Below are 19,304 nucleotides of genomic sequence, written 5' to 3' on the forward strand. Positions count from 1 at the left end.
ATGATTATGAATTATGTAATATTTCAGTATTACTGCGAGCATTGCTGGGCTACGATCCATTCTCGGCCAGGTCGGGAGTTCCACAAGCCGCTGGTGAAGGAAGGTGCTGACAGACCGCGAGCTGTACCCTTCCGCTGGTGTTAGTCCCCCCCCCAACACCTCCTCACATGTACAGTCTTACTTTGATGCTCACGCGACTGTGATTCAATGCTGCTAGATTAGGAGACTCTTTTTCCACTGGTGCGACCGCAAAACTTGGCGATAGTGGAATTAGGGTTTAACTCGGTTTGAAAGTAGATTAGCTAAACTGTAATTGTAGTTGTTTTGATTCCTACCGAAAGCTACCGAAATGTGTATCTGGCAGCATTGACGCGCTACCCGTGTGCACAGATTACGAAACCGAAACGGCGAAGTCTTGTGACTGTGTTGCCAGCGCTTGGCAATAAATCTTGCGTTTTTCGAAATACACTTACCGAATGGTATGATTTTGCTTGAATATGAATATGAAGGCAACATTATCCAATGTTATTGTAAGAAAGTTTAGGTAAAAGTACAATGTGTCGGTGCTTTCTTTAGTTTCCTTTACACTGGACTTGTCCATCTTTGGTCCAGTGTTAATGTTCTCCTTTTCAAAATTGTAGTGTAAATGTACGTTTAGATGAAAATTTAAGAAACATTTTCTATCAATATAAGCGAAATGTGTATTCAAATTAATTAAAGAAAAAAAACTTAGCTAGTTGTCAGTTTGTCGTTAAGGTCTGTCCGCGGCAAGGACGGCGAGAAATCGTGCCCGACTAACGTGCGGCGACCGCGCGTTTTCGCTGCGTTTTTCGCCGTCTTTGCTCTGATGTAATCGTAAGACGTAATGTAAGACATAAGTGAAATGTCTGGTTCTTTAAAAAAACATATTTGTACCTGTGTAGTTAGAATGAATTTTCCCTCTAATTAATAATACCCCCCCCCCCCCAAAAACCCCCAAAACTATTTGTTTGTTTCGACTTGGATATTGTTGCATTTGTCTTGACCTACCTTTTTACAGTCAGACTATGAAGTCATTTAGTGTGGTTCAGATCAGAACCGGATTTGGTTTTAAACTGGCGAGATCTTAAGGCAGAGGAGAAATTGACAAGGTTTGTTGCATCTAATCAGTTTATATCTCACTAGCTTTTACCCGCGACTCCGTCCGCGCGGAATAAAAAATAGAAAACGGGGTAAAAATTATCCTATATCCGTTTCCTGGTTCTAAGCTTCCTGCCCACCAATTTTCAATTAAATCGATTCAGCCGTTCTTGAGTTATAAATAGTGTAACTAACACCACTTTCTTTTATATATATAGATTTAAAAAGTACTCCAAAATAAAATCTCAGAACTTAATAATTTCTCTTTTCTCGATTTCAAACATTTACAGATTATCAATGATTTGATGGTTATTTGGTTAATTTCATTATTAGATTCAAAAATTATTTAAATCAATCAAAGAGCGGACATAAACTATTTCCACAGACTTTAATTGCAGTCAAATAGTTAATAAATGCCACTAAATTTTCAGGCTTCTTAAACTGGACTTGTTATAAGTTCGTGTCCTGTCTATTGATACAAATGTTGAATGTCTCTGACTAGCACTTTTCCCTCTGCCTTAAGGTTTATAGGATTGTCATATTGTCTTGTGTTATTGTTTGGTTTATGTCGTTACTGACTCATGTTGGAAAATCGACTTCGACTATTTTTATATATTGACTTTGGTTTCGTATATTGCAGCGTTTGTCTGTATGTCCGTATTGTCGGACGTTTGACATCTAGTACAAAACAATTATCGTTACCAATCTTGGCTGTAGTTTTGCTCTATTTTTTTTTCTTAGTTATAAATAAATAAATAAATGGTTTATATAAATGTAAATTAATATATATAATAAAGTTTTTCTTTGGGATTCCGCCGGGAATGTGCAATAGATATGGTAGTTTAGTGGATTTATATCCAGGTCTTTTAGTAATTTCACGTTTGCCTTTGAATTTGTTAGATGAGGTGATAGGATTCGATTGAATGAGGTCGCCGGGTCTCGAGACCTTTGTTGTTTAGGACGACGTGCTGTTTATTGACTTGATTGACTTTTTTGACATTTAATTGACATTATTCCATAAATCTTTTTTACAACATAGAAAGACTATCATAAACATAGTAATATAACTGAATTTTACAATATTTTGTGGTTCTCTATACTTGTCTATAATATCACAGATTTTGAGGACCACAAGTAATAAATAAAATTTTTGGTAGATATAATTTTTATAGGGTGGTAACTTGTGTCGATGGTCTACCATTTGTCAATTGAATATAATCTGTTTTTTACGTAATTATTAAATAAGTTGTGACGGTTTACCACATTGTCTATGGGTAAAGAAATAAAATTCGAGTCAATGACTTATTTTTTTAATTTATAAATAACGGCGCGTCGTCCGAGACTTGTGTTGTGGGTGTGTACTTAAATTTAATTATACAATAATCGGATACAGCCACCGTATCCCGATCGACCACGGACGCATATAGACTGTAGTGAAAAGACTTGCGCGAATTTTTTGACGTTTTTTCCATGATTTTGTAAAAGTTTTTTCGTGTCGTTGTATATTTTCGGAAATTCAAGTGAGGCGAAAGTGCCTTGTCGATGTGGGTAGCGAAACAACCCTAACCCTCACCCCTTGTGAAATGGATGGTTGCCCTTGTTGTATGTTTGTGGCCCAATTTGTACCTTTTTTATTTGTTGTTCTCCAACTGTATAAAGTAAGCGTTAAATTATTTTGTATCAATCAAAGCCCACCACTTTTCAAGTCTTTTTTTATCCTATTTCTAAATAAAACAGCTAAAATAGTGTAATTTCACACTAATTATGAGCAACCGTCCTTTCTAGACGCACGTTTCGTTTGCCCCGTGGGGCGGGAAAGGGTTTTGGTCTGTTGACCATACTATAGGACCGATCATTGCAACAGATGCACCCCCTGTGGGTCTCTAGAGGGGTTTTTAAAGGATTGAAGAGTTTTTTGAAACTTAAGTAGATTCAAATAATAAGTAGAGGGTCTTAGAAAATTTATTAGCCGCCGCAAACGCGTTGTGTGACTTTTGAAATTGGGAGCTTAAGATTCCCTTTTCATGGATCGCAGTCTGTTGCCATATTCAAAAGTTACGCAGCGAAATTTTTGCTTTACGTTTGTGGCAGGGGCTTATAGAATTAATTTGAATAATATAGCAAATAAACGTGGCGATTTTGACGCGATTTTCTCTCGAATTAGATGTTTCTCTCCTTTAGGTGATAATTTTGTAACACGCCTTAACGCCCCCGTGATCACTTCAAGCTTGACTTACGGCACTATTTCGATTTTTGATCTAATCGTGGGTAAACACTGATTTTTAATACGGTTTTCTGTATTTTTTTCCAAGTAACTACAACGATTTCTTGTGACAACACTGTTTAACTTTATTTTTCTTCTGTCATGTTTGCGTGCGATTGATATTTGTTGATTTAAATATTGCTCAATGTTTTTGCGTGTCAGTTTGTCTGTATGTGACCCTCTTACCCCCCTCCTTGCGGTGATGTGTGTTTGTGTGTTGTCGCACTGTCCCATTTTGTATTTTTGTATTTTTATAAAAAAGGAAAACGATGAAGGCGAATTCGGTCGTGATTTTTTACTTTACGCGCAACGTTGTAGAGAAAAAACGGCTTGGGCTGCAACTGTCAAAGTCAATTGACAGCTGTCATTGTTTGACAGAGTTTAACTCAGCCCAGCTATTCGATTAGTGTTGTATTGATGTAATACCGAGGTGTTTGGGATATGTGGTCTGTGCGAGCCATTGGATTGGTTTTTAGATTACCCTCGAATAATGAGGGCGTCGGGACGTTGCGTTGCGTTTCGGGCGCCATTTTGAGAGACTTGTTTTGTCTATGCGCGGACGTTTTTGTTTTTTTGAGATTGAGAAGTTTCCGTTTCCGATCCATTTGAAGGTTAGGAAGTTTAGGATTTGTCTCGCTTATTCTTTTTTTTTGCTTTTTAGGGCCTTTTGTATTTTCGTCGACGCATTAGGTAGCTTTGTATGACGGCTCGATGGGAGGCAAATGCGTCGACGTTTACAGGCCTTTAGTCTTTTTATGGTTTTGTGGTCGGTCGCCCCGCGGATTTTTATTTTGATTGTCGTTTAGTTTGTACGAATTTGAATTTAGTTTTGTATACACAATTTGATTTGGAGTGTCGTTTACGTTTGGTACCGCTGGGGTGGCGCTTTCACTAGTTTGCGTTGTTTTGACTCGGTTCATTAGTTTTTAGGTTGTTTTTTTTGCTTGACTTGTTTATGATCGCCGATGTGGCGGTCTGTTCTCGTTGTTTGTACGTTGTCTGTTCTCTATGGTAGCTGTAAACTGTTTAATTGTTTTTAGAAGCTAATTTTTCTCGTTTGGCATATCACTGAGTGAGTAAACACACAGCGGGGGGCATTGGTCTCGTTCGTTAGATTTTCTTATATATACATTTTTGTAAACGTGTTTGTACGTTTTTTATAATGTCGTAGATAAAAAAAAAACTTATAAACAAATTGTTGTTGTTGATGACGATCTTGATTTGTCTATTTGTCCCCTCGTCTCGTCCCGGGTGAGTTTTTTCGCACTAATTTTTTTCACTCGCATGTAAATAGTGGAAGGATGCGGCATTTCTTAGTAAATGAAAATGGAAAAATCCGCAAAAAAAAAAAAATATTTTTTATGACTCGTCGGCGGCGGACCGAGATTAGGAAATTTTTTCTCTTAGCGTTTTCGGGCCCGATCGTTTGAGGGCTTGTAAATTTATAAGCTAGGGACTTAGTGAAATTATTACCTTATTAAACAAAATAGAAAAAAGTAGAGCAATTCATTGAATACCTATACCTAGTTGATATGAAAACATAGTACCTAAATACATTGTAACGTTGCTAGAAAATATTAAGTTTGTATAAATTATTCTTGCACTGTCTTTGCGTCGGATATTTTTCTATTTCATCACAGTCTTAAAACGTTTGACACTTCACAGATTAAAATATTCAAGGTGATCCCACATTGGAAGGAACTCTATGGTCCAATCGCTTTCTAGTATACGAACTATAGTTGTGAAAGCGGTGTGGGAACACCTTTACAAGCCGGGATAGTGCATAGGAAAATATTTTTTTACAAAATTTTCAAAACCGACTCCTTTATTTATCAAATATAACTGACGCTTGGCAACTATAAAAGCATTAGATGATTTGATTCAACAATATTAAAATAGAAATTATATTTAGTTGTAAAAAAAAAATCTATTGCGTTTAACATATCTGAGAATGATAAAAAGGGGTCGGATTCGTTCTTATTTGAAATTAGATTTATATATTTTTATAGACAGTTATTTCAATCACTTGTTGTAGACTTGCTATCGATTTTGTTGGACTTTGTCCTTCGAGCAAGATTTTTGACACAGACAAAATTAATGCAAAATGTCGATGAAATCTTAACTGTGTCATTTGTCTCGAGAAGTATTCGATGCGTTAACGTGCAAATGTCTGGTACCAATGAAATTATTTAGTTCCTAATAGTGTTGTCCGAAGATATCGATGGTTAATATAACCTAGCATTTGAATATCGATACTTTTATTATTGGAATTGTCATCTTTTGGACAACACTAGACTCTCAGACATTGTGCGATAATGTATTTCGAAGTGTTTAGGAAAATATTGTTTTTTTATTTTTAAAATTGAATGTTTTGCTGCAAACAGTTACCATAATACGTTTGGTCCAAATGACATTTACTGTGTTACAAATGATAAAATATCGCTTTGCCTTAAAGGCCTTTTGGACCAAACGAAAACATGTTTAATGTGAAATTACTGTGCGCATCTGTTTGGACAATGTCGCATCTTAAATTCGAATGCATATTAAATGAACTTTAGACTTTATTGTGATGATATTAAAGTGGATTTTTAAAAAACCTTTTCCCGTGCGTTTTCATCTTTGCTTTCTGGGATAGTGCAATCGACTCGAATCTATTTGTTCTTTGGGCTTTCTTTTCGTTTTTATTCGCGGTGCATAGACAAGGAGTAGAAAACAAAGGCTACATTACTACTATCGGTTGTTATTCACCTAAAAACTGATTTCAAATTACCACAACCTCATAATACGTAGATATGTCTATGACCAAGGTGTTGCCAACCTTAATTTTGTGCATGTTTGATGCTACTTTCTAGGTAAGATAAAATATAACGCATTGTCTATGCCCCGCGGTTCTCTGATCTGTTTGTGTTGTCACAGATTCTATTTTTGTAAGTACACTGTTGAGCTATATTTTCTCCAAACGATACAATGACCAAAGACGTCTGAAGAGGCGACGCTACCAAAAAAGACATGTTTGTTTTTAGAACGCTTGACAGCGGATTCCTATTTTTACTTAATTCCGGAGAAAGTGTGGACTCGAAGATTTTTTTATATAATTTTTTTTATATAGCGGATTTAAATTCCTCGCTCGTTTGGATGTATTTTTGAAGTTATTCCTATTTATTTATTTTTTACCTTTTTTGTATTATCTTTTTTTATTTTTATCGTTTAGTGTAGTTACGGTTTTTGTCACATTCTAGTTAGTTGTTCACGTTATTTTAGTGATAATTATTTTTTCAGTATTTCAGAGTTTTTTTTTTCTATATAATTTGTAAGTTAGCGTAAGCTTTGTATGAAGTTGATGACACGTTGCCCGAGAAATCATTTAACTATCTATATTTAAATTAAAAAATATTAATAAAATAGATTAAAAAAAAGATGTAACAATTATATGCAAAAAATGTAGATTCAAAATTTCCGAATCCAGAGCTTTACCCAGATATTTCAATGATTTGTGTTTGACGGAATACAGTTTTCTTTTTATATATTTGTATTTATGTGAAATCACTAAACATTTTACTTGTAGTTGTAAAGAAACTATGTAGTTTGATTTTAATTATTTTCTAAGAGTGAATTTTATTTTTTTGTTGTTTGAATAGTATTATATCTTAGAGTAAATGTACTTGGGGGAGTTGGAGTTGCCATGTTTTTTAAATTGTCTATTGTCAAAATGATGGGCATTTTTTTTAATTAGGAGTTGCTTTTTTTATTTTTTGTATATTAGACTTTATTTTACAGATAAAAGATGGTAATTTGTGTGTGAAAAATGTGCATTATAGACAAGACAAAAACTTTGTCTCAATTCAACGACGTACTCCAACTCCTTGTCGAGTTCAGTAGATATTGTTTAAAACTGAAATACTTGAATTTTTATATGAATTTTATTATTATAATATGGTATTTTACTAAATATTAGTCCAATATTAAATCTTTATATGTTTGTTTTATTTTATCATTCCCCCCAATATTAAATATTTAGAGTATTGCTTAGGTATCTACAAATCAGTATTTAGAAATGTATATATAAAATATATGTGTAAAATGTTTGAGTATAAAGTATTGTTTCGTATTGTTTGTCAAACAAATAAATTGCTAGATAGAAAAATTAATAGTAATATACTTAACAATATTAAAATGTACACTTTTATATTAATACGTGGCAAATCAAGTGGCCACCCAAATTCACCGAAAAAACGAAGCAACCGTTGCCCATAAACATTTGCAACTGCAGATGCGTTTCCTACATTTAATCGACTGAGAAGGACGCTCAGAAAGAGGATATTTCCCCTTCTATGCATCCCATCCTCTGCCAAATCCACTTTTCCTTCCCATCATTTACTTGTAAGAAAAGGGTGAGAAGGGAACGTGGACTAATAAGACGGAAACGCGGAAATGGTTCCACTTCACGCGTGTCTTCTGTGGTCATGGTATTGCACAGGGCGAGCCGGCATATTGGTGCACCCAAAAATATTGTTGTTCCGAGCTATACCGCCGTTTACGATTATAAAGTTTTGCATGAGTTAACTGCTGACAAAACAATTAAGTAAAATTACCACAAATCGCAATATCGCACACTACTGTCTAGTCGCAGACCTTTTAGTTTAAGAATCCAGGAGGAAGGAGGACGCCTGTTTTCTGACTTCACAAACTTCATACATTTTTCAAATTGAAAATCTAGGTTTGTATCTAGTAAATATGTACTAGGCCATCCTTAGGTATTGATTCAAAGATGTTTTTCTATGCGCCTTAATATATGTTTGATATTAGGGCGCGTAAATTTGTACGAACTGTACATTGAAAATATATAAACTTTTAATCACTATCATTATCTTTGTCAAAACAGAGAACTATATGTATTATACAGAGATTATGGTCTCGGAAACGAACTATAAGTGATAGTATAAATAGGCGAGCGAAAGAGTATAACCTATTTTGCTGGCAGACGAATCAAGACAGCCAACGTCTTACAGGCCCAGAAAAGCTTGTTCCACAGGCCACTAATATCTATGGATAGGTAGTTGCTTGGAATTTATGCTTTGTGCCGACTTGCTACCTTGTAGCTTGTTGTTTATTCTACCTATTTTTAGTTTGAATCCTCACCACCACTAGCAACTGCCACCTTCCGTTCAAATAGGCACAAAATAGCACGTTTTATAGCCTGTTCATATAAAGACCTCAGTGACAGACAATATGAAAAATGAAGATAGGCGCTGCTATCGCGGTTAGTTCTGTTAGAAAATATGTAAAACCTACATGGGCATAGAAGAAAATCTTGACATATGTACAGCATAAAAAAAGACTTGGTGACACTTTCGATATTGAAAGGCGCTAGTAAGTTTCAAAATTATATTGAATTGCTCAAAGGTCAAATAACCTTCAGGAGTCAGTCGTACGACAAGGATCTTGTAACATTTTTTGATATTGGTGGTCCTAATGGGCTTCTGTAATGTAGTTTATTGTCCCTAATGCCTAAAACCCAGCCTTAGCATTTATTTAATCTGTTCTAAAAGTTTAGGTGTGCTTAATCTGTTTTTTTTTTTTTTTCGTAAAATTGATATACTCTTTGATTCAGTAATGTCATTTTGGAGGAAAATTAGTGAAATATTCAAAGAACTGTCGAACTAAAGTTGTACAATAACAAAACAATGATATAAACAAATCTGTGACGATAAAAATCATAACAAAGTTTACAATGGTGGATAATGTTAACGTAAATTACCAAACGGAGAACTACAACAGGACTACATCTTATGTTTTAAATCATCTCGTACATACCCCAGGGGTTGATAAACATTCACCCGCGCCTCGAACACAAAATGTTTTAACTTTTAATCGTTACTGTCCTCATTGCAACCTAAACTTCGACAACCAGATCGAATATGATCACCATAACATTGAAATGCACGCGTATAAGAAGAAATTAATGTGTACATATTGTCATTCTGTGTTTCGTCGCCAAGACCATTTGAAAAGGCACGTACAAAATTTGCACTTAAACAGAAAATATTCGAGCTGTCCCGTGTGTGATAAAGATTGTAAACGACAAGATCTTATGTTAGAACATATAAAAACGTATCATACATCCAACACAGATGTATTTAGGTGTAGAAATTGTGAATTCCGTTGTAACACTTTAGCAGATTTAGAGAAACACGAAAAAACACATGCATCATCTGAAAGACATATATGTCCACATTGTAATGCAGCATTTAAGCGCAGAGATCACATGGTAAGACATGTCAAATCGCAACATCTAAACCAATCGATTGTCTGTCCGATATGTCCACAAGTTTATAAACGGAGAGACCACGTTGTGAGACATGTCCGGGAAAAACACAAAATGGGCTACTTAAATGGAAAGTTAGTGAAATCATCTGATGTAATAATATAAGTTCTATTATAGTCAAACCATGATAAGTGAAAATGGAATGAGCAAGAAACCTCGATAAGCCATACTCATAGTCTGGAACTGAAGGACAACCTCCATAAGTAAGAAACTTGGATTAGAGGAAAACCTCTTCAAGAGAATATTGCAGTTTTTTGGACTCTTGCTTACCCAGGTTTGACTGTATATTGTTTGTAGTTATATTTATAAAGATTTTTTATATTTAATATTAATTGTAAAGTTGAAAATATAATCAGTTTTAAAAAATTGTTTTTTATTAAACCAATGATTCTTAAATATTTACATTCCTAGACCTCCCTTACCGGTTTTGGTCTACCTGCCACATTTCTTCAACTTGTGAACTCTCAATTTTATTTCTCACTTACCCTCACCAGGTCTAAAGACCACATGCAATTCAGCCGGAACAATTTGGGAATTAATTTTCACTTTCAAAGTTGTAAAAAACCTATTGGAGATCACTCAGTAAAAATATGAAAACATCTGTTGACCCTAAACACAAATAAACACTGATTACCCTTGATAACTGAATTATTACAAATTCAAAGAAGAAATGACCAAAACACCTTTATAGATTTGATTTTTTTTTTTACTAAATTAAAGGATTTTTTACCAATGGGCCATCTGAGTCCATGGACTCAAAAACTATACTAATAGGACCAATTTAGTCTATAGAATAAAAAAATCTAATTGCTCAAATTGATTCTTTGGATTACTAGGCTGATTGGTTCAATAAAAAAAAAAATCTTTCAACTATAAAAAGCTCATCATCAACCTGCCCTTATCCCTATGGAGGGTCGGCACAGTATGTACTACTCCTCCATACATCTCTATCAGCCGTCATATCTATATAAAAACTATAAAAAGATATGTAACATTAATTTAATGATTTTATCTGAACACATTCAGAGATATACCTAGGGTTGCCAGGTTGCGATACCTACTAACTGAACAGACCAGCCAGTTTGGCCGGATATTCGGGTAGAAAGGTTGGACATCCTGTATTATTTAGGATTTTATCTAAGTATTTATAGGTACACTCTCCCTTGGGAAATGTAAAAAGCCTAACAAAAGCTGGACACCTGGCAACGCTAGACATACCTAATTAATAATACAATTTCTTTATTGTCTTCCAATATTTTATTATTTAATTTCTTTTACTTAACCTAAATAAAAAATACATATTTACATTTAAATATACTACAACCAAACCATTTTAATTGACGCAAATATTAAATTTTTATTTTTATAGAGTATACACAAAAAAAAATGTGTTGTTGGGACAGATTTTGATGAAACTTTGGTAGAATATTCTGAATACCCTGAAGATAGTTTTAGTATTAAAAAAATATATATAAAGTTTTATGAAACTTCATCCCTTACATTTTCATGTAAGGGATGACATCCATTACATAAAGCGGAGACAACAATATGTAACAAAACTCTGCACACAAATTTCACAGTTATAAAAAAATCCAACATTTTAAACATAAAATTTCTAAATATGACAGGTAGATAAAAAAAAACAGAAATTCAAATATTCATAAAATTATTGTTAATAATGTATTGTAACAATATAATGCAAACTTAGATAAGTTATTAGAGATTTTTATAATAATGAAAGAACACAATGAAAATTAAATTTTATATATTCAATCAATTCAAATTATGTTGAAATATATATATCTATATATATAAAAGAAAGTCGTGTTAGTAACACTATTTATAACTCAAGAATGGCTGAATCGATTTGACTGAAAATTGGTGGGCAGGTAGCTTAGAACTAGGAAATGGACATAGGATAATTTATACCCCGTTTTCTATTTTTTTTTATTCCGCGCGGACGGAGTCGCGGGTAAAAGCTAGTCAGTTATATATGAGATTGATAACATACAAGAATGACATCTAATCGAGAGTCGATTTTGGAATTAATTTGATGTTTTAAATGACAACACTGAAATTTACCACAGCAAAAAAGCTCCAGAGGCCTTTTTTACTTAACTGTTGTGCTCCGGATTAGGTATTTATAAGTATATCTTCCAGGTTGCACAGGATCGATCATCATTGTGATCTTTGGAGGCCTATGCCCAGCAGTGGATGTTACATGGCTGAGAAGAAGTGTACCTTTGAATCATTGAGCAAAAACTAATACTGTTATTAAACTTAAGTAAATTAAAAAGTTAATTAATAGCTGTACTCAAAGTTAAGTCACTAACTGATTTAGTATTAAAAATCATAACTAAACAACTTTTTAGGTAACAAACAAATATCTGAGTGTACAGCTAATAAACTTAAGTCATTAAGTATTTACAATAATTAAATTCAATAAGGTAAACCTGCATAAATATTTAAACATTTGCCAAACATTATAAATTTATAGTCAACAGTTTGCAAAACTCCAAAAGACAGCAATAATTTCCTCGCTTATAGAAGGTCTTTTCTAACTTCAGTTTCTCGCTTATGGAGGTCATCTCTCAGGAATGGAAAATAACTCTCGCTTATCAAATGCATGACTTTGATTAAAAAAAAATTATGTACATATTTGTCAATAATATGTATTGGTCGGAAGCATACAGAGAGATGTACGCATCATTATTTTTGAAACAGTAAGTACATAAAAGTTTCTGAAGTTTTGCAGTGTATATGCTGACTGTACATGGTTGGTAATATATTTAGAGTATTATTTACTTGTATAAAAATAGAAATAGTTAACTGAAATTTATAGTAACAACTAGTGAGTTTTCATTGCTAAAACACATGTTTAAGAACATATCAGCTTTTTTGGAGAATGAAAGAAGATATGTTAGAGAGTTAATTCAAATACAGTATGGAAGAGTAATATGATAATGCTATTTATGGAAAATGGCAGACTGATGAGAATGTTTTGGAACGAAGTTCCTTATCGCGCGTTGTGAAAGGGGGCTAGACGGAAAAATTCTTACGAAAAGTTGTCACGACACTTTTTGCTATATCACCATGGCAACAACGTGACAATATATAACGAAAATTCATAGAAATAAAATGTACTTCTTGTGAAGACTTAAGTTTTTTATTCATAGAATAAACATTGGTTCCTTCACTAATTAATTGAAAGGAACTTCGTTCCATCCGGGTGTCCCAACACACCTCTCAAGTTTTTTTTTATAATTTTGGCAATGAAAATACACAATTACCTAAAATTACATTAATCATAATCTCTTATGTACCCTACTTAAGTGAGTTTGTAAAGATTTCTTAGCTTTATAATTTAGTGTACAAATTTCACATTGATATGTCGCATTTTTAAAGGTATGCTTATTTTTAACGTGCTTTAAAAGTAAATCTTTATTAGTAAACTTCTTCTGACACTTCACACATGAATTTTCATTCATAATTTGCTTCAATTTCATATGACGACGTAAACAATAACGAGATTTAAATGTTATTGCACACGATTCACATTTCGATTTACTTTTTATTTGATGACGCTTTTTGTAGTGTAAGTCTAACATATTCTTCTTTGTGAAGATAATTTGACACTCATTACATTCGTAAGTAGCTTCTTTTTGTTGGGCTTGATGATTTGATGTCATGTGACGGAAGAAATGACTGTTTTGTGTGAACTTAACACGACAGTATTGACACGTGTAAATGAAGTTACTTTCGTCTTTCCCTTCAGTGCCTTCTTCCTTTTTACGTAAAGCTTGTCTTGTTATACGAATCCTTGGACCACTTTTTGGCTTTTTATTCATAACTATGCTGTAGTTTTTCTATTAGAAATTACACGTAAGCACTGGTAGTCTACGTATGTTGTTTGAGTTTACTCGAATAATTATTGGTTTTTATCATAAATAGTATGTTATGATAATTATTGTCATATTTCAGAGCAAAAATTGTGTAAATAAACAATATTATTGATTTAAAACAACTCAATAAATCGAGAAATTTGACAAACGTCAAAAACGCTTATGTTTGAGAATGAAATGTCAAACTTTTTAACTTTTCTTTGAACCGTTACCGTTACGACCAGTTACGACGCTTGAAATATTAAGCATTCTATTTTCCATTGTTTGGTTAAAAGTAAAAGAAAAAAAATCTGAATTGATTTATTTTTTAATTAGTAGACAAGATATTGTTAAATACTAACAATGTAATTATAATTTTTATAAATATCTGATCGTATAAAAATAGAAACGATGATGTATTGACGATGTTTATGTCTCATAAATTATTTACACTTTTTAAATGTTATTATTATTGGTAACAATGTTTTCCCCACAAATTTTTATTGAAATCAATGACACGTTTACTTTAGAGCTAATTTAAATATCTACGATAAAACAACACAATATAAAACTTTTCCTTATTATGTTATTTTTCTCTTACCAAAACCTTGTTGACTAATGTTTATTTTTAATCCATGATAAGTAAATGAAACAAAAATATTTATATTCAGCCAGTAAATATTAACAAAATAAAATCTGATAAAAGCGTAATATTTATTTATCTATAGCATGTTACTGTACAGTCACGTACATTTGGCAATAGTTATACATTTTTCAATCATGATATTAATCTGGAACACGTAACAAAATAAAACAATAAAAGATAAAGATATATTTACGTAATAAAGACAGATCATTTTGAACTACTTCAAACTAATTGTTGACAAGTCGAAAGATTTCTTTTGTATATTTTGTAAGAAAATTATTGTACAGCAAGACATTTTCTGTCCTTTTATGTTCAGTAAAACAATGCCATTACAAAGTATGGATTTTGTAAAGTTGATGTCAGCATTTGAAGTTATGAACCACTGTTATTTAAAGATTTCCGATGCTTTCTAATGTGCCTGATTGTTACATAGTCAAAGAATATAAATTATTAAATTAAAAATATATTTCATGTGCTGCATAAGTCGATATAAATAAACTACTGTGTAGAAAACTTAGCACCTACATAACAAACTTACCCAGATTCCTCTTTACAATATAATTGTATAGTTAGTAATGAAACGACGGTTGATTTAACACTGATTTATTTTCAAAGTAACGGTAGGTTATTCAAATGTACTAACGTATATGTAATACTATATAGGTAAGGAAACGTATTTTGCTACAAATCGCGGGAAAACATTGAAGAAATTTTCTCAACAATGACGTGAAAGTTACGAAAAATTAACACTACCGTACCGTGAAAGTTACCATTTTTTCTTTTTAAAAGATTTTTTTGGTTGCGGGAACCGACAGACACGATATGAAAAAAAGTGTTTTAAAATTTCTTAATTATTACCGTAATTTCATTGTTTGAAATCACTTTATCAGTAATTATCTATATTTATACGTAATAATTACGATTACAAATTTTTAATTATCTTATAAGAAAATGTATTGCCAGATTACTAAAGTATATAAATAAGAATTGCGCGATATATAGCACAGTGTAAAAATAATCAAAGGGATGGTAACACTAAGATATTGTGTTATTTTTGCTGTGTTGTCTCTGGTTTCCACAGAAGAAACTCTTCAAGTGGAAACTAAGCAAGGGACTGTCGAAGGAAGTTTATCTAACAATGGATTGTATTTTGAATTCCTTGGTATCAGATATGCAGTTCCTGTTAAATTTAGGGTAAGTTCTCGATGATAAATTTAATGGCTCGCCCGTTGATCACAGAGAAGACAAACGTGTATTGGAATTTCCGTGTTCCGTCTTATGATTTAGAGTGTCGGTAGCTCAGGGGTTAAGCACTTGACTTGCAATCTGCAGGTCCTGGGTTCGAATCCCGCCATGTACCATGTGTTTTTCGATTTTCGATTTACATATGTACATTTATCCGACGTTGTTACTGTGAAGGAAAACATCGTGATGCAACCTGCACATATCTGAGAAGAAATTCAATGATATGTGTGAAGTCAACCAACCCGCATTATGCCAGCGTGGTTGACTATGGCCTAGTCACCCCTAACTTGGGGTAGGCTCCGAACCCTCGGTGGGGACGTATAGTGAGCTGATAATGATAATGATGATGATGTCTTATGGTTTTATTGTTAATTTTAATCCTCTTTATCTTCATACCGTTTTCTAAAAAAAAGAATAGGAAGGAGAAGTGGATTTTTATAGATTATGTGTTCAAAGATTCTTTCAGCTGTTCTATAAGGTTCAAACGTATTTTGCATTTATAATGATACTCAGATTATCCATTACTAAACCAACTTTTTCCTAATTCCAGGCTCCTGGAGATCCACCAACCTTTTCAGGGGTATACAAAGCTGATAGCAGAGAAGTACTTTGTCCACAATTTCCAGCACCGGATCCATTAGCTTCGCCTAGTGACAATGAGGACTGTTTAGTACTAAACATCTACTTACCATCACAGTTACAAAATACCACCCTTCCTGTTATGGTCTTTCTCCACGGTGGAGGATTCGGTGTTGGTTCCGGATCATCTATCTTCTACGGCCCACAATATCTAATCAGTCATGGCGTTATTGTTGTTACTGTTAATTACAGATTAAATGCTTATGGATTCCTTAACTTGGGTATAAAGGAAGCACCTGGGAATGCTGGATTAAAGGATATCAGAGCGGCTTTAAGATGGATCAAAGATAATATATCCAATTTCTTCGGAGATCCAGATAATGTGACTGTTTTCGGCGAAGGGAGTGGTGGTTTGGCAGCTATTTATTTGACCATGTCTGAATCGACTAAGGGTCTTTTCCATCGCGTTATATCTGAAAGTGGAACACCGTTCGCACCACAGTCTTTCGATGTTAACCCTTTGAATACTGCGATAAAAATCGCGAAGACTTTAGGTGTTAACACAAAAGATCCTTATGATTTGTATGAATTATACTCAGAATCGGAAGTTTCTAGAGTTGAAGAGGCTATTGGAAAACAAATGAACGCTCAATCTGTTTTCTTACCAACAGTAGAAGAGGTATTCGATGATGAAGAACCATTCTTACTTGATACTCCTTTTAATATCCTTGCTACTGGAAAAGTTATAAACCCAGTTCCAATTTTAATTGGTCTAAATACAGTTGAAGGGTTAACAAGTACATTGGATTATAACACAATTACCAGTCAAATGGATAGAATAAAGAACGAAGATTATTCAGTGTTAGACCAAAGAAGTCTGAAAGTACCTAAAGAAGACAGTTCTGAATTACGAGACATATTAAAAGAGACTTACTTTGTGAACACAACGACTGATGAAGCAGTACTTGGTGGCATTATTAATCTAAATACCGACTTTTCTTACGTCGGACCAATGTCACTTTTTACTAACTTATATACTAATAGTACAGGGTTGCCAGTTTATGCTTACATCTTTAATTATTTGGGCAATAGGAATTTAGGGAGAATTCTAACGAATAGTAGCTTAGAAGCGACTGCTAATAGAGATGATCTGTTCTATATTTTTGAATTGGAACGATTACCATTGCCTATGGATGAAGAGGATGCAAGAATGGTCACTTTTATGACAATGATGTGGACTAATTTTGCTAAATTTGGGTAAGTGTAGTTGTGATTTAAACATTGGTAGACGTCAGCAACAACATCAGTTGCACGAACTGTCCTCGCTCAGTGAAATACCACGATCATACAAAAGAAAGGCGTCAAGTTGAAGTGATTCCGCGTTCAAGTCTGATGAATGCTGGAGGCCTAATTTAAGTTTTCTTTCTCTTCCCACCCATTCCTTATAAGGACAGGGTGGGAAGGAGAGGTGGATTTGATGAAAAAGGGGACACATTTCGACAAATTCGGGTGGTCGCTGGCTCGTTTGCCACCTTATTATTTAAAAAAGTGATGAAAAATCAAAGGTACACTAATTTAACTCACAATTAGCTACGTTTCATGTTCCATGCCGCAACGATTTTTTTGTATGAGAGTGTATGTACGTGTTTGTATGTACGTGGGAGGCGAGTCAGGCACTGAACGTGAAGACACAAATTACTAACTAGTAGCTAATTATTACAATTTTTTCCAGATCACCCACCCCAGAAACAAACAACGGCGAGTGGGTACCTTACCCCCACCACTTGGCGATTGACTTAGAACCTCAGTATGTCTCCGAACTTACACCAGAGCGGGCGTATTTCTGGCGCAGCATTTATTATAAATACGGCGTTGAGATACCTACGGATTAGGTGATAAAGTGTTTTATTAGATTAGTGTTAATTTATTTTATTTAAATGAGAATAAATTGGTATTATGTAATCGGAGGAATTTTATTTTAAATGCATTCCACATTTAGTTTGCAAATTCTGTCTTTAAGTAAAAAACGCCAACAAGAAGTAATAGTACGAAAATTTATACATACCTTAATTATTTTCAAATGAAATATATACTATTTCATAAAAAAAATATTATATTTCAGTATTTTTATTTAAGTTTGGTGTATTTTTAATGGACCTGAAAACCTAATAAATAAAAAAAATATAATTCACGAACATTTCTTTTATTAAAAATCTACGAAATCTTTTATAAGATTAATTTAATATTTGTGCACTTTCTCTCTATATATAAATACATTAATAAATATAAAATAATTGATTTCATAATATGTATATAACAATCTATATTCAATTTAATTAATATAAAAAAAAATCACAACATGTCTAATAATTGTCTATGTTATTTAACATTTAGTAGAATTTTCCTTCTTGAATTAATAAAAATCATCAAAGAATATTCCGTTTTCGAAATTATTTCTTAAAAAAACATAGAATACAAGTTTAATTTAACGGAAAAATCCCAAAGATTTAAAAATATCCGTATCAATAACTACTACGAATAAGGGCCAATGTGCAAATTGACAACATTTCAGAAGCGGCTCTCAAAGTTTCAACCATATAGGAAAATAGACTGCATTGGGCCTTTTATTTCAGCAAAAAAATGACATTTACACATGTAAATGTGTATTTATGTTTAGTGCATGTTAACTAAACTAAGAAGTAGCTTTTAATATTAAAAACTAAAAATAATCAATTTATTACTTTGTCACTTATGTATACATAAGACCCATCTATATGTGGTTCACATATTTTTACATTATATCTACAAAAATTACGATATGTCGTAAGAAAGTAGAAAATACTTTAACAATAATTCGCTTATTCAAATTACAGTTTTTACATAAGGCATTTTAAAGGCACACGATCATGACTAACATACAATTACATATATTACTAGCTGTCGCCCGCGACTCCGTCCGCGCGCAGTTAAAAAAAATGAAAAATAGATGTTGGCCGATTCTCAGACCTACTCAATATGCTCACAAAATTTCATGAGAATCGGTCAAGCCGTTTCGGAGGAGTATGGCAACGAAAACTGTGACACGAGAATTTTATATATTAGAATTTAAACTGCAAAATGTCTAATGTCTATAAAAGCCAGAAATTAACTGCGTCTCAAACTTCAATTAACAATTTTTCTAATTAAAAAATGTCATTTTTTTTTATAACATTACGTAATAAACTAATGTTATAAATATAACATTGA

General features: G+C 33.1%; 3 protein-coding genes across 4 annotated transcripts in view; 2 read left to right on the forward strand and 1 right to left on the reverse strand.

Annotated features, from left to right (window-relative positions):
- Positions 1-961, forward strand: part of LOC106711939 (translational regulator orb2) — a 56,757-nt gene extending 55,796 nt beyond the window's left edge. For both annotated transcript variants that reach the window (XM_014504365.2, XM_014504366.2), the window contains one exon: positions 28-961. In XM_014504365.2, coding sequence (XP_014359851.1) covers positions 28-144 — 117 coding nt within the window. In that variant the 3' untranslated portion in view covers positions 145-961. The remainder of the gene's footprint in view (positions 1-27) is intronic.
- A 12,039-nt stretch (positions 962-13,000) lies between these two features.
- On the reverse strand, positions 13,001-13,736 carry LOC106716102 (zinc finger protein 761). Its single transcript, XM_014509538.2, has one exon. The coding sequence runs from the start codon at positions 13,553-13,555 to the stop codon at positions 13,013-13,015; it is 543 nt and encodes a 180-aa protein (XP_014365024.2). The 5' UTR covers positions 13,556-13,736; the 3' UTR covers positions 13,001-13,012.
- A 1,524-nt stretch (positions 13,737-15,260) lies between these two features.
- LOC106716086 (juvenile hormone esterase) lies at positions 15,261-17,950 on the forward strand. Its single transcript, XM_014509520.2, has 3 exons — positions 15,261-15,428; positions 16,030-17,315; positions 17,791-17,950. Exons 1-3 carry the CDS (start codon positions 15,261-15,263, stop codon positions 17,948-17,950), a joined length of 1,614 nt encoding a protein of 537 aa, XP_014365006.2.
- Positions 17,951-19,304: the final 1,354 nt, after the last annotated feature.

The sequence above is a fragment of the Papilio machaon genome, chromosome 29, assembly GCF_912999745.1.
Source record: "Papilio machaon chromosome 29, ilPapMach1.1, whole genome shotgun sequence".
Taxonomy (NCBI): domain Eukaryota; kingdom Metazoa; phylum Arthropoda; class Insecta; order Lepidoptera; family Papilionidae; genus Papilio; species Papilio machaon.

What these genes read in the sequence shown, in the direction of transcription:
- LOC106716102 (XM_014509538.2), bottom strand. Translation starts at nt 13,555, where the DNA reads ATGAATAAAAAGCCAAAAAGTGGTCCAAGGATTCGTATAACAAGACAA.
- LOC106716086 (XM_014509520.2), top strand. Translation starts at nt 15,261, where the DNA reads ATGGTAACACTAAGATATTGTGTTATTTTTGCTGTGTTGTCTCTGGTT. An exon ending in CAGTTCCTGTTAAATTTAGG is followed by an intron (nt 15,429 to 16,029) that starts GTAAGTTCTCGA and finishes TCCTAATTCCAG; the next exon opens with GCTCCTGGAGATCCACCAAC. An exon ending in ACTAATTTTGCTAAATTTGG is followed by an intron (nt 17,316 to 17,790) that starts GTAAGTGTAGTT and finishes AATTTTTTCCAG; the next exon opens with ATCACCCACCCCAGAAACAA.